General features: G+C 48.8%; 2 protein-coding genes across 2 annotated transcripts; both read right to left on the bottom strand.

Annotated features, from left to right (window-relative positions):
* Positions 1 to 490: 490 nt before the first annotated feature.
* LOC127304175 (uncharacterized) lies at positions 491 to 3,807 on the bottom strand. The gene is made up of 4 exons (XM_051334876.2): positions 3,607 to 3,807; positions 1,285 to 1,422; positions 842 to 904; positions 491 to 735 (listed from the first exon to the last, which is right to left on the bottom strand). The coding sequence occupies exons 1-4, from the start codon at positions 3,805 to 3,807 to the stop codon at positions 601 to 603; spliced, it is 537 nt and encodes a 178-aa protein (XP_051190836.1). The 3' UTR covers positions 491 to 600.
* A 9,258-nt stretch (positions 3,808 to 13,065) lies between these two features.
* LOC127304174 (ethylene-responsive transcription factor ERF011-like) lies at positions 13,066 to 13,395 on the bottom strand. The gene has a single exon (XM_051334875.1). It carries the CDS (start codon positions 13,393 to 13,395, stop codon positions 13,066 to 13,068), a length of 330 nt encoding a protein of 109 aa, XP_051190835.1.
* Between the last annotated feature and the right edge of the window lie 399 nt (positions 13,396 to 13,794).

The raw sequence follows: 13,794 nt of genomic DNA, 5'->3' as shown, positions 1-13,794 counted from the left end.
CGTCCTTGTTTTGATGTTTGCCGTGCGCCCTTGTTTCGCCGTGAGCCGTTCCTTCGCCGTGCGTCAGTCTATGCCGTCCGCTAACTCTTCACCGTGTGACACTCTTCGCCGTGAGCCGAAGCTTTGCCGTGCGTTTATCTGTGCCGTGTGCTTCCTGGAGAAAGACTCACGGCAAAGCCTTCTCCAAGGATCGCATGCGCGCTCCCAGGCACACAGGTGGCCGACGCGTGGCCTCTTTGCCGTGTACTGGCTCACGGCATAGGCCATTTGGTTTGTTTGCCGTGTGCTGACTCACGGCAAATAAACACTGTTTTTTTCTTTTTATTTGTTTACAGGAATCCCTGCAATTAAAATAGAGATATTGATAGAATTGCATCAAAGCCAACAGCAGTGGCACCACAGCAACATATTTGCATCAAAGGCAACAAAGATTTATAATACATTGACAGATAGTGCATAATACAAGTTCCATAACCACAAATAGTGCATAATACATGTTCCATAGACACAAATAGTGCATAACAAGTGCATAGATTCATACTACATTGACACATTGCCCAACACCCGAAGATCTAAGAGTTCATCCTTCGTGTTGAGGTTTCAAAGCCGGCGGACGATGCCGAGGTTGTTGAAGCTAGGTTGTCCCCCTGTAGGCGGCGTCATCAAGTTGTCATTCCCATCCTGAGTGGATGGCCCATGGAGCTCAATGTTGTTGGATCCACCCGAGGCATGTAGCTACAAGATAGAAACATGAATAGGCAGTTGCACCTCAGCAATCAGGTTTCCGATTATTTTTTATAGATAATAATCAAGGGCAGCAAGTTTATTGGATACAACTTACCCATGTGTTGATGTCAAAAGGAGGTGGATCGGTAGGAAGAGTGGTGCCACTCGGCATAGAGGCCTGCAAATCAAGAGATGATACTGTGAACCTGGTTGGAAACAATATTCTGTGTAGCACATATGCACCAGTGAAGTCTATTTTGAGCTCATACACCACTCTCTGCTAAGTGCCAATTCCAGCTGTTATCATTTGTGAGTAGTAACTATGATTGTCCTCTTTTAACTTATATTACTTTATCACTGGAATATGCATTTGCTCTTTTAACTATGACTGCCAATTGACAAGTTAACCAATTGACTGCTCTTTTAAATAAAAAAGTGTGAAGTATACAATTCTTATTGACAAGTTAACCCTTCCAAGCAGTATGGTTAGGCAAACATCAAACACGGTAAGGTGTATGGAATTAGGCTTCGTCTTAGGTTCTATGAGCAAGAACTCACCGATAAGTGGGCATCGTGGGCACTGAGCTTCCGTGTCATCCACAGCATCATCTGCTGCTGCATCGCCATCTGCTGCTGGTTCTGAGTAAGGAGGGCCTCGGCCTTCTCCCTATGTGCCTTCTCAGCCTCCAATTCAGCCTACGTTGTGTCATCGGAAGGTCATCGGAGAGATTCCCAGATGGCTACCGCGCGCATATGGCATGTGATAGGTGGTGCGTATGAGGTATACAACCGATGCGCGGAGGTCTCGCGCAATTCTAATATGCGCACCATGTAGCTGCTTCACAAAATAAAGCCCTTCCGGCACCCCGAAAATGGAAAAACCGTCGCCCGTGTGTCGGATTGGAAATCCGCGACCGAGGCCTTGCTTCCCATCCCAAGGCCCACGCACGTGCCAAATATGGCCTCGTTCCGACAAACTATGTGGTGAAACGGGCCGTTTCCTACTCATTTCCCCTAAAAGTTATAGAACTCCGGATGTGATAGCCATATCCGTGAAGGGTTTTTCAAAATATTTGCCGTATCCCAATTCCGTCTTTTGCAGTGGTTAATAGGACACATAAAATAACGCCACGCGGCTCCGCTCGATTTTTTGGCTCCGTTTACTTTGCCAAGTGTGCAAAACGGGGCCGCCGAGACATGCGGTATGGCCGTACCGGGCGCGCGCGTGCACCCGTCCGCCAATGCGCGAAACGGAAAACATTTAGCACATAAAATGACACGTTCTAGACCTAAAAACATTTTCCCCTCCATTTATTAAGCGAAGGAAAGTGTGGCCCCAGTTCAAATCCGGTCAGTTTCCAGCGGATTCGGCGGGACACCGCAGGAAGCGGGAGAGATTCCCAGATGGCTACCGCGCGCATATGGCATGTGATAGGTGGTGCGTAGGAGGTATCCTACCGATGCGCGGAGGTCTCGCGCAATTCTAATATGCGCACCATGTAGCTGCTTCACAAAATAAAGCCCTTCCGGCACCCCGAAAATGGTCTCGTATTTTTTCAATTTTTTTCGAATTAGTTACGCCCAATTTGGACCCGCATGAAATGACGGCGCGCAAAAACTCCCGCTTGCGCCTTGGCGATGTGCGGAGTCCCACTTTAACGGTCGAAGCTAGCACATGTGTGAAAGCGTGGTAGAAGTTGAAATATTGCAATACATGGCTTCCGAGTGCAATATATATGGAAATGAATAGGAGGAACATGTGTGAAATTGGGGGGAAATGAAAAAACAAAACGGTTTGCCGTGTGCAGAGAAAAGGACACACGGCAAATACTGCATGTATGCCGTGCGCTATAGTTGTGCTTCACGGCAAAGATTGCATCTATGCCCGCCACGAGAAACGCGCGCCCAAATCAAACTTCCGCGGGAAAACATAGCGCGGAATGAAAAAATGAAAATGCAAAATGTTTGCCATGTGTGACGGCACGCACACGGCAAACAATTTCCGTTACGACGTTGGGCGTGGATGTGGGCCGAGCGTGCCAGTATGCCGTGCGGCCTGTTTTGCCGTGCGTCTTTTCCATTCTTTGCCGTGCACTTTGTTTTGCCGTGCGTTTTATGCAGGTTTTACCGTGTGCTCGTTGTTTGCCGTGCGCTTCGGACTAATGTGCCGTGCACTTTTGCTATGCCGTGCGCTGGCTCTCTAGGCTCACGGCATTACATTCTTTGTCGTGTGTTGCCGCACGACAAAATTTGGGCGCACAGCATAGACAGATTTTCCGGTAGTGAACCACTTGTTGGGGGGTGTTGCCCACGCTAAACTGCGGTGGGCGGCTCGAGCTTGTCAAGGTTATACCATCTGCAAACCCTAGAACTAGCATACCGTTCGAGAAGATCATTCCGCGGTTCCTGTGGAAGGGATGTAAAGACGTTCACAGAGCCAATGTCTAATGGCATGGGACACACAAGGAGTAGTTTGGGGGCCTCGCCAAACCAAATCTTTGCATGCTGAATTTGGCTCTTGGGCCTAGATGGCTCTAGCTTAGTAGGATGGGAATGGAGGCTGTCAAACTCATATTTTCCGGTTAGATCGGAAGGGCATAGAACCTCCTTCCCTTGGCCGCGCGCTGCCATGAATGCATGCATGCTGCCCCTATGGCTCACCAGCAGAAGGAAAACCTAAAAGGTACCCACAGCCATGATCGAGGCATATGGACATTGGACACAGTACACGTACGTACATGACTTGCTCACAGTGCTAGAAGGCTAGGCTTTTAATTTGCCGGGAGCCCATACCATGCAATATATGCATGCGATGCATTGCATTCAGCCAGCTAGAATCTACTAGGCTAGAGTGTGATCCCCCCAAATGATCGATCATACGAGCGCGCGCCTAGCCGCATATGGGCGGCCGGCGCGGCGCGGAATTATTGGTCTGATCCGGCGCGCGCCGGCCCCGTCGGCGGTCAGACAGAGAGGAGAGGACGAGTGATTGGGAATTCGGACGTCGTCGTCGACGATGGATCGGCAGCAGAGGCGACAAGCGGAGGACCACCCGGAGAAAAAGGCCTTGCTTGCAGCCATCTCTTCTCTCCCTTCCTGGCACTTTGCGTTGCACGGCCATGCATGCATGCAGGCCGCTGAGTGCTCTTGGCCGGGACAATTGCTCTCGACGTACGCACAGTAGCTCGATCTACAGTTCTGCCGGGCGGGAGGGAGAGATGAGATCGGTCGGGCATGTGCTGCGAAATTTAGCATGTACTGTACTGTGAGCCTGGTCGCGCATTCATGCATGCATGCTGTTGTTCTTCTCGATTGTCTAGCGCGCGGCAACACAGATCCCATCGTCGTTTGGCACTTTGGCTTTGGCGTCCACACCTGACGATCCGTACCTTTCGCTCGCTCAGACCCTGCCGTCAGTTTGAACTGAACAGCGGCTGCTGGGGTACGCACGACACTGCAAAGTTGGGTTTTTTTTTTTTGCCAAAGCAAAGTTGGGGTTTTTTTTTGGGAGCAAAGTTGGGTTCTTAAACGGCAGTCAGGTGTGTGCGGCTCAAGTCGGAAGCGAATACTATTTACAGTTCAGAAGCCCAGCCCAGCACGTCGCAAGGCCGTTCCCTTCGGCAAGTCTTGCTGGGTATATAACCATCCCGGCCCAACGAAAATGTTCATGGACCCCAATAAGAAGGTCTATCACGTCGGTCCTTGCCTGCGGGATTAGATTGCAACAAGAAAGGGAAATGCCTGCTAATGTAAGAGCTACTAGTACTAAGCTTAAACTTCGTGTGATTTAGTCACTCAGGTCCGTCACTGGCTCAGGACTGGTTCAAGATGAAGACCATGGAAATATGGAATGCGCATCGGCGTCCCGAGTCAAAGGTTTCCAACCCTCGTGGCACGGCAGGTACGGCAGCTATCCTTATCCAGGGCCTGATTTGACGAACGATTTAGCCCAGCAGAGTGAAGACCGTGGGACGACGGTGGGTGCACCAGGTCAAAGTTGGAAACCTCGTTGCATGACTGCAATTTATCCACGACCTCTCTGAACTTGATCGTCTGATCCGGAACGTCTAGGAGATCAAATAAGTCTCTTATTCTGAATCGCTCGCCAGCGCCCAGCGACTGTCGTCGGACCAAACAGTCGCGACCTCCGACGACGGTGTCAACTCGAATCCGCGGCGCCGTGCCTGTGATGCCTACTGAAACGGTACTCACCAGTCACCAGCAGTACGCGGTATCAATTAATGGCAATCACATCCATTCAGATCATCCAAGTGCTAGTACGTACCGCATAGAGGTGCCCTTGGCCTAATCCAAGAAACACCACTTGCAGATGTAGTTTCCATATGTACGGCTTAAGCATATCTCAATCCCATCAGGATATGCCAGCCAGCTTAATTTCATTCCTAGTGGAGTTCACACAAGGTGCTTGTCAGAAACGCCGACATCGATCGCTCTTGCACATGTACTCGTCTGAAAGCAAAGGGTTATGTCTCTAGCACATCATCCCTGCTAGGTGTATGTATGCTTAGCTTAGCTAGTCAGAACTTAAGGCTAAGCAGCGCTCCTGGATATGCAGATCGAGCCTTAGTTTTATCGTCGGGAATGGATATGCGTATCGACCTCAAGCCCAACTTCGGTGAAAGTACATTTTGTCTTCCTGACCATAGGTAAGCATGGAAGAGGATAAATATCACGGAAGACAAACTTGTAGAATTTCTGCACATCAAAATCGTCATTACGTACCCCAAGAGTATGGCCACTTGTCATCCCTGTCCAGGTCAACAACTATAGTCTGAAGAGAGTGAAGTTCCTCGCTAGCCTCTATCGATAATGGAAGAGCAAGATTGTTGATTGGTCTTTCCTGAGAGATGAAATCCAAACCGTGGAATCCTCATTTTCAACGGAAGAGAAAAGGCACGGCAAAGTTTCATGTAGAACTTCACCATTATGCCAAACATCCTTCCACGGGAGGACAGTGTTACCCACGTTGTTGACAATGCCTGATCGCACGCTCCTGATAGTTCGTTTCGCCCTTCTTGGCTGGTGTCTTTTTGTTGTTGCTTCGTTTTTGGCCCTTGCGGTCTTGTCTTACCTTGTACTCCCTCCGTTTCTTTCTATAGTGCCTATTGTATTTTGGCACGGAAATTAGCGCAAGCCATTTTTTTGACACAAAACCCCCTAGCGATCTTAGAGACAAAATAGGAAACTAAAATCAGATCTCAGAAAATAATCCTGTTTCCATAACCGAACGTGTCATGTACTCCCCCTCTCCCACTATTCTTTCCATAATCAGATTGGTTTCCATATTTTCTGGACGGGAATAGATTGGTTTCCACATTTTCTGGACGGGAATAGATTAGTTTCCATATTTTCTGGACGGAAACAGATTCGTTCCCAGATTTTCTGGACGGAACAAATCAGTGGAAGGAGTTCTTTGCAAAAAAACATAGCTTTACTCTTATATTCTGAAACAAAAACGAAAAAACAATAGGCATTATAGAAAGGAACGGAGGGAGTACTAAATATTAAACTCCTGAACGCTAGCAGTAAGCGGCGTCCCCCTCCCCTCTCTGCTCCTATTTCGTTGTCGCGATGGTAATGAAAATCGATCCCCTGGAGAGTCGCTTGGAAAAAAAAGTGTCACCCACGTTCACTGTGCACTCAGTAATCCCTCGGTAAATATCAATGAGACCAAAGACATCCGGCCACCAAAAAGGTCCACATGGCTGCTTTGCATGAGGGATAGAATTTTGATAGTAATATTTCTCCCAAATAATCAACACCCAGGATATATCATGTTTATGAATGAACTTATGAAGACATTTCAAAAGAAAACCCTTGTTCTGAACAACAGGCCAACATTTCTGATCATTGACCCGCGAAATGAAGCTTACAGGTTACAACCACACAAGCTTTCTCACTCCGTCCGGTCAAAAAAAGAAGGAAGCTTCTCCCGAAGGTTTCCCCGTGTGCAGAAAACGCAACACAGCTGTGCTTTAACACTTATCAGGTTTACTCATTCAGTTAGGCTTGCGATATGGTTCAGCCGAGACTGGTTCAAGGTCATGGCATGCACACCAGTGTTTCGAGTCAAATTTGGAAACGTCCCGTCAGTTATCCTTGTCCATGACTTGATCTGGCGCGGGGCGCCCCTGTAAGATTTGGCCCAGCCGAGTCACGATCGTGTGACGGGGTGTGCGCCAAGTCCAAAGTCATCGAAACCTCGTAGCACGCTACAAATAACAATTATCCACGAGCTCTCTGAACTTTGATGGCCTGGTGCTGAACGGCCCTGGCCGTACACACCAGAACAGGACGTTTCTGAATCGCTTACCAACGACGTACTGTCGGAGCCAACAGCGGCGAGTTGATGCCGACTCAAACGCACGGCGACTCTGGCTGCCGTAACACGGGGAACAGTCTTCACCGGCAGGACGTCGTGCCAATCGTACTGTCGAGTTTCGACGACACGATTACCTCTATCGATTTACCGTTGGTTAACCTTGGGATCAGTCACGACCTAGCACACCATTTTGTTGCAGTGCATTCTCTGTGATTGCTCAACAAATGCACCGAATGGCACGGAGCCTCGATCAACAACAAGGGCTCGAGATCAAAGCCAATGATATACTCAGTTCTAGCTTGGTAACCCGTCAGTTGCCACGAGAAATTGGGACCCTGACCGTGATATATATCCGCTCCCACGGACAACGGCGATACATCACGCGAAGGCGAGGAGAGGGAGAGCTAGCTGGAGAGGCATCATGGTAGCACGCATATCCATATCCAAGTGGTAGAATACCACATAGAGGTGCCGTTGGCTTAATCCAAGGAACACCACTTGCAGATGTAGTTTCCAGATGGGCCAATCGCGTACGGCTGTACGGCTTTGAGCATATCTCAATTCCATCAGGGATATGGATATGCCAGCTTCGTTTCGTTCCTAGTGGAGTTCAGACAAGGTGCTTAGCAGAAATGCCGACCTCGATCGCTCTTGCACATGTTCGCGTCCGAAATCAAAGGTTAGGGGGCATCTCTAACCGATCCATAAAAACTGGTTAGAGGAGTAAAAGTCGGTAAGAGATGCACCTAACCGAAGTACAAACGGTTAGAGGAGAAAAAATTAGAAATTGGAGGAGTAAACTTGACCGTGGAGGAGTATTTTTAGGAGTCGGCCACCTCTTCCGAGAAAAACTCCCGCCTCCAATCCCGCCGGTGTCGCCGAGGGTGACCGCCATACCCCGCCGACCCCACTCAGGTCCCTGCGTCGCCCTCCAGGCCACCTCTATGTCGCTCGCTGTATCTCCCAATCGTCGGAATTGACGAGGGGATCGAGTTTCCGCTGGTCACCGGCCCAGTTTCTTCCAAATTGGTATCCGTCAGCCACGATTCGTAGAAGGTCGGGACCGTTGCCCTCGACGCCTCCCTATGCCCCATCCGATGACCGTCCGGCCACCCACGTCACCTCCTCCACCCATCAGGTGTTCGATCGAGAGGCTAGGTGAGAATTTCTAGCCAATTTTGTTTGCAAATTTTGTTTTTGTGTGCGAATTTAACCGGTGCCATCGTGTAGATGAAGAGGCTCAGGGAGTAGATCATGGATGACTCATCGTCATAGGAGAAGGAGGAGGACGATGACGACGACGAGGTCAAGATGGCCATGGACATCATTTTGAATGATGATGTTCGGCGGCCGAGGCAAGGATCACAGTTGGCCGCGCATACATCAAATGGGATGTTTGGTGCTACCTTGATGTGTTTGAACTATTCTCGTCATTCGTTAAATTTGAACCCTGCCATGTGTTTGGCTTTAAATTTTTTTGTTTGCAAACTTATTTTTTATTCACTCCTAAACATGTTATTTTATTGTATTTAAACTATGCCAAATGTTTGGCTTTTAATAGTTTGTTTTCTACATTAAAAAATTACTCCTCTAAATATAAGGGTTCGGTTAGTAACCGCCAACCTTTAGAGGATTAGAGGAGTATCTTTGCTCCTCTAAGTTTTAGGAGTTGGTTTACTCCTCTAAAATTTTGGGGATCGAATTGAGATGCCCTAACTTGAGGCAAAGCGTTCGAGGATATGCTCGCTGAGCCTCAATTTTAGCGTTGGGATTCTGCTTATTGACCTCAAGCCCAGCTGTCAGGCGATCGGTGAAAGAGCAAATACGCAACCACTGTTTGCCTAGATGAAAGAGGTGAGATTGTGATTGCACTTTATCAGCGTTATCTCAATTAAGTTGCTTCTTGTTCTATCGCATATATATAACTATTGTATCACTGTTTCATACTACGTACTAATTATTATTTTTAGATATATCTGAATCTGCGACAATTAATAATGGAATGAAGCCATAGCCAGAGGGGAAGAACTGGGACAAAGGTGCTACATATGGACCGATAATTGGTCAAAAGGGACATCAATAGAAGACATTGCCCTGGACATATATCTTGCAATTAACCCTCTAACAAAGGCAAGAAGAACTGTTGCAGAAGCGGTCGTCAATGGAGCTTGGATAGATGATACCAAGAAACAAATCAACATTCAGGATTTTCTTCAGGTTGTTGCCATATGGAAAGAACTCAATGGTATACATTTAAGCCAAAATGCAGAGGATGTGTGGACATAGACTTGGGAGGCCAAAGGAACATTCACATCGAAATCAGTATATATGGATCATTATAAGACTCCTACTTAGTGTGATATCGCAAACGAAATCTGGAAGTCATGGTCGCCTTTGAGATGCAAAATCGCGGTTAGGTTGATCATACGTGAAAGGGTATGGATGGCAAACCGGCTAGCAAAAAAGAGGACTTCCCCATCACAAGAAATGTGTCTTCTGCAATTTGACGGAGAAAGATAATCAACATTTATTCATTGGTTGCGCAGTGGTAAACATCATTTGGAACTCCGTGTTGGAATGGGCTGGTTTCGATCAGGTGGTTCAAATATCAAGCCGAAACCTCAGAACTTGGTGGAAACAAGCGTTGACAAATATGCAGAACACAAGCAAGAAGAAACTGAATTCAGTCAGCATACTTATCTCTTTGTCGATATGGAGGGAAAGGAACAGTCGGGTGTTCGAAAATGCTTACAAACCAATTTTGTAACTCATTGATGAGATACAATCAGAAGCAAAGCTGTGGTCACTAGCAAGTAAAGGTCGATTCACTCTGTAGGTGTCAGGCCGCTACGGCTGCTGTGTGTGTTTTTCCTTTTCCACTTTTTGATCAGGTCGAGTTTCACAAGACTGACTATATTCTGCTTTTTTTTTTTGCCTTTTTTGGCCTTTTTCTCCCTTCTTAATATGTAGTATGTACATGCAGTTCTCCCGTATGGTTCGAAAAAAAAAAAGAACTAAGACAAATAGCCCCGTACGTTGAGACAGAAACACAAAGCAACATCTAGGGTTAACTACCAGCTGTAAGCACTTAACCGCGCCGGTTCACCAGCATCGATCCTCATAGTCTCAGAAGTACACGCAGACGATCGAGACATCGAGCATATCTGTAGTACAGCGTAAATTAATACGAAAACTTGAAACGTACTGGGGTAGTAGCTAGCTCGTCCGGATCGACGTAGGTCGCGGTAGATGCTACAGTCACACAAAAGTAACGCGGTCCATCATTAACTTGTGATGAACACGTTTCCCTCCTTTGACCAAACCACCCAACACGAAAACGAAGTTGTTCCCCGCGCGTCCAGAGACAACGTACATTACCCTCGAAGAACACCACACAAAAGCTAAAGATAATGTCAGGCAAATACTCAAGCAAAACAACACATGTCCAAACTGCCAGAAGTCCGGAAACAATCTATCGTTGCCGCGGTATTGCCGAGACCAGAGCAGGTCGCTGTCCAGCTAGGCGAGCGAGTCGCATTTCCCATGCTTCGATGCATCCATCAATAGCCAGGCCCAGTGCCACGAGCTGGCAGGCGCATGCAGATGGTGAGAGGCCTCACCACTCTCCAACTCATCCTCATCCTATCCATGGGTCCCCAGTGCCTGCGACCCGGGCCGGCCCATAACCATGGACAACAAGAGAAGCATGTCTAAACTGGTCTAGACGACTCAGGGTAGCTACGATCAGATCGGCTAGGTAAGCTTCAGACGGGGCGACTCAACAGTCAACACTCAACAGTCAAAACCATACATGCCTCACTGGTCAAATGTTAAACCTCGCTCGTAGCACGGTAATATCCCTGGTCAAATGTCAAACCTCGCTCACGAGGGTTTGCGCGTTGAGTTTGATGATGGGCGGCCACCTTCATCGACTTCTTCGTGCTTATTCGGGGCATCTCTAGCCAAGCACGGTCTTACAAGTGGATGGGTTTTGCCGCTCTATTTCTACCCTTGGAAACATTGTGTACGCCTCCTTCGTCGGGGCCCTCTCATGAGTAATGTCGATGATGCGGGTCAGGGTTGCATCGTCACACTCCTTCAAGGTTTGAGTGGCGAGACGATCATTGTGTGTCGTCTTGTCGGAGTCAAGAATGGCCTTCTGCTTCGGGTCCACCAGCTCCGGCCCGTCGGACCACTGCTTGGCCTCCTCATCATCATCTTCCTCATCGAACTGACGAAAAAAGGCTTTGTTATATGTTCGGTCTTCCTCCGTGTGGTGGAGGTGCAACATCCATGGGACATGTTACCTACTTCCCCCTATGGAACCATTGTGTCAATTATAGAGTTGGCTAGGTATTTACATGGCATATGTAGAGTCTTGTGTACGGCGCCCCGTTGGTCAGGGTTGGCATGGTGACGGTAGACTCTTTTTTGGACCACGCCGGACCTAGATAGCTTTTTAGGGCCGCGACGATGCGCGTGGAGGGCGCAATTGAAAATGTTTGGTTGGAGGGCGCAATTGAAAATGCTCTTATCATCCCATTCGTTCACAAGCCATCCTTGCCTCCTCGGGTGTGTGAAAACAAGGAGCCTGTAAATAGTTTCTTATGAAACCAGTTGCTAATAAATTGAAATAAAGGCCGCATGTATCATTTTTATATAGAGGCTAGGTATTTTAGTTTTTCCCAACAAAAATAGAACTTGCTAAAAAAAATACGCCACGTTGCTTTTTTTAACAAGGCCAAGATGCTAACCAGATGAAACTGAGAAAAAAACTTGTGGGGAGAACCAACCTAAGGTTGGGTTGTTAGTAAGGTAGTTGTACCCCCAGCCCACCAGAATACAAACCTCAGGTTTAACATTTATGTGTTTAATAAAGGCGGAATATTCATTCAGTTAGAGGCGTATATGGTGACTTCGTCAATTTCAAGATCCAGTCCACCGGCTCAGTCTTTCGAATGTGCTCATAAAAGTAAGATGTGTTCGTTTATAGGGATGAGTGTATGCGTGCGTACGTGAGCGTCGACGGTTGTACTGTGTTTCTAAAAAAACTAGTGGGAAATGGTAATATGGTTGCTTCGCACTATCAAAGTCTACATCACCAGCCCAATCACGCAAAACACAACACAAAATCATACGCTCTTACATACATTTATCCTTAAAACCTGTGCGGTACGTAGCTACCGTGCACCGTACGAATACGAGAAATGATGATCGGGTGGTCGTCAGTTGGCGAGTCGCAGTAGTAGACGCTGCAGTCACGCAAAAGCAGCGCGCGCGCGCGCGCGGTCCTTGGTTAAGCTTGTTGTACACACACACACACTCGTTTCCTAGCTTTGACCAAACCATGACCCACGCCAAAAACGCACGCACAAGAGTTTGCTCCCCAACCCGCAGAAAGAAAAAATAAAGAAAATCCAACGACCAAATTTTTGCAGTTTGCACCAGCTCCTGTTAGGGGCGTTGCAAAGACCACCAGGTCGACGTTTTTTTTGCAACATCCACCAGTCCTTGTACTAATCTGTTGCATTCTAGTCTAAATTTTGCTTTGCCTTGCCTTGATAGCCTTATTAGGGCATCTCCAACAGCAATAATTTGGCGCTGCAAAACCTACTTCGCGCGCTGCAAACGTTTAGCACACGATGTGCCGAATTCCCCTCCACCGGAGGCGCTATTTCGCAGCGCGGGTGGCCCGATGAAAAAGCGCCCGCAGCGGAAGCGCTAATTTACAGCGCCACAAACACATTTTAATAGAACATAGTCTAAATAAAAGAACTAAAAAACATTGAAAATACAATTAAAATAGATAAACTACTAGTATACTCGTCGGCACAGGTGGTCTCAGTCCAGATGTCATCCCAGCGAGCGTCATCATCAGCCCAAGTCGTGTTTGGGTTGACTATCTCACGGTCGGCGATGTCCTGACGGCGGCGCCGGTCTGCCCTTCGCTGCGCCCTGAGGTCGGCGAAGAAGGCCTCCGTGTTGTCGACATTGCACTAGCGCATCAGCTCCACGTCACGCTCGGCAATGGCGATCCGGCATTGCGCCTGGCGGTGGCGGCGACGGTCCTCGTTGTCGACGAGACACGGCGCTGGCGCGAGGAACTCCGCCTCCTCTAGGGACTCGACGTCCGGGAATTTGAAGTCGCACCGTGGCCGCCGAAATCGCCACGCGGCCGTGTCGTAAGAACGCGCTGCCAGCTCCGGCGAGCCATAGGTGCCGAGGGTGAGGCGGAAGCCGCCGACGCGAAGCTCCGCATAGAACCTGCTGTTGGGACGCGCTCGGACGCAGCGGAAACCGAACGACCCACGGCAGCGCGGCGGCATCCCGGCGACGAAGGTTGAGCGGAGGCGGAGCGCGTGGGAGAGCGGCGGCGACGCGTGGCGCGACGAAGCAGCGAGGCATTGCGAGATGAAGCGGCGACTAGAAGTTTCCACGGCGATTTGTTGCACGCGAACGCGCTGTTTTATAGCGCGCTCACACGACGTTTTATAGCGCGCGCGCGGCGATTTATAGCGCGCGCTCGAAGCGACGTGGCAAGTTTGGCGCTCGGGATAGCGTGATAGCCCGCGCGGGGAAAAATTATTTTCCCGCGAGAAGCAGAGACTATGGTGGTGGCAGCGACGGAGGCGGCGTCCGTCCAATCGATGGCGAGCTTCTTCGACAACACGGAGGCCTTCTTCGCCGACCTTAGGGCGCAGCGAAGGGAAGACGGGTGCCGTCGT

The sequence above is a fragment of the Lolium perenne genome, chromosome 5 (assembly GCF_019359855.2).
Source record: "Lolium perenne isolate Kyuss_39 chromosome 5, Kyuss_2.0, whole genome shotgun sequence".
Classification (NCBI taxonomy): domain Eukaryota; kingdom Viridiplantae; phylum Streptophyta; class Magnoliopsida; order Poales; family Poaceae; genus Lolium; species Lolium perenne.
The sequence above is the reverse complement of the archived record's forward strand: the minus strand, read 5'-3'. Positions and strand labels throughout refer to the sequence as shown.

Excerpts from the sequence above, each read along its gene's own strand:
- LOC127304175 (XM_051334876.2), bottom strand. The coding sequence starts at position 3,807 with ATGGCTGCAAGCAAGGCCTTTTTCTCCGGGTGGTCCTCCGCTTGTCGC. Across the intron at positions 1,423-3,606 it reads ATGCGGCTAGGCGCGCGCTC|GCTGAATTGGAGGCTGAGAA; the intron begins GTATGATCGATC and ends GACACAACGTAG. Across the intron at positions 736-841 it reads CTTTTGACATCAACACATGG|CTACATGCCTCGGGTGGATC; the intron begins GTAAGTTGTATC and ends TCTATCTTGTAG.
- LOC127304174 (XM_051334875.1), bottom strand. The coding sequence starts at position 13,395 with ATGCCGCCGCGCTGCCGTGGGTCGTTCGGTTTCCGCTGCGTCCGAGCG.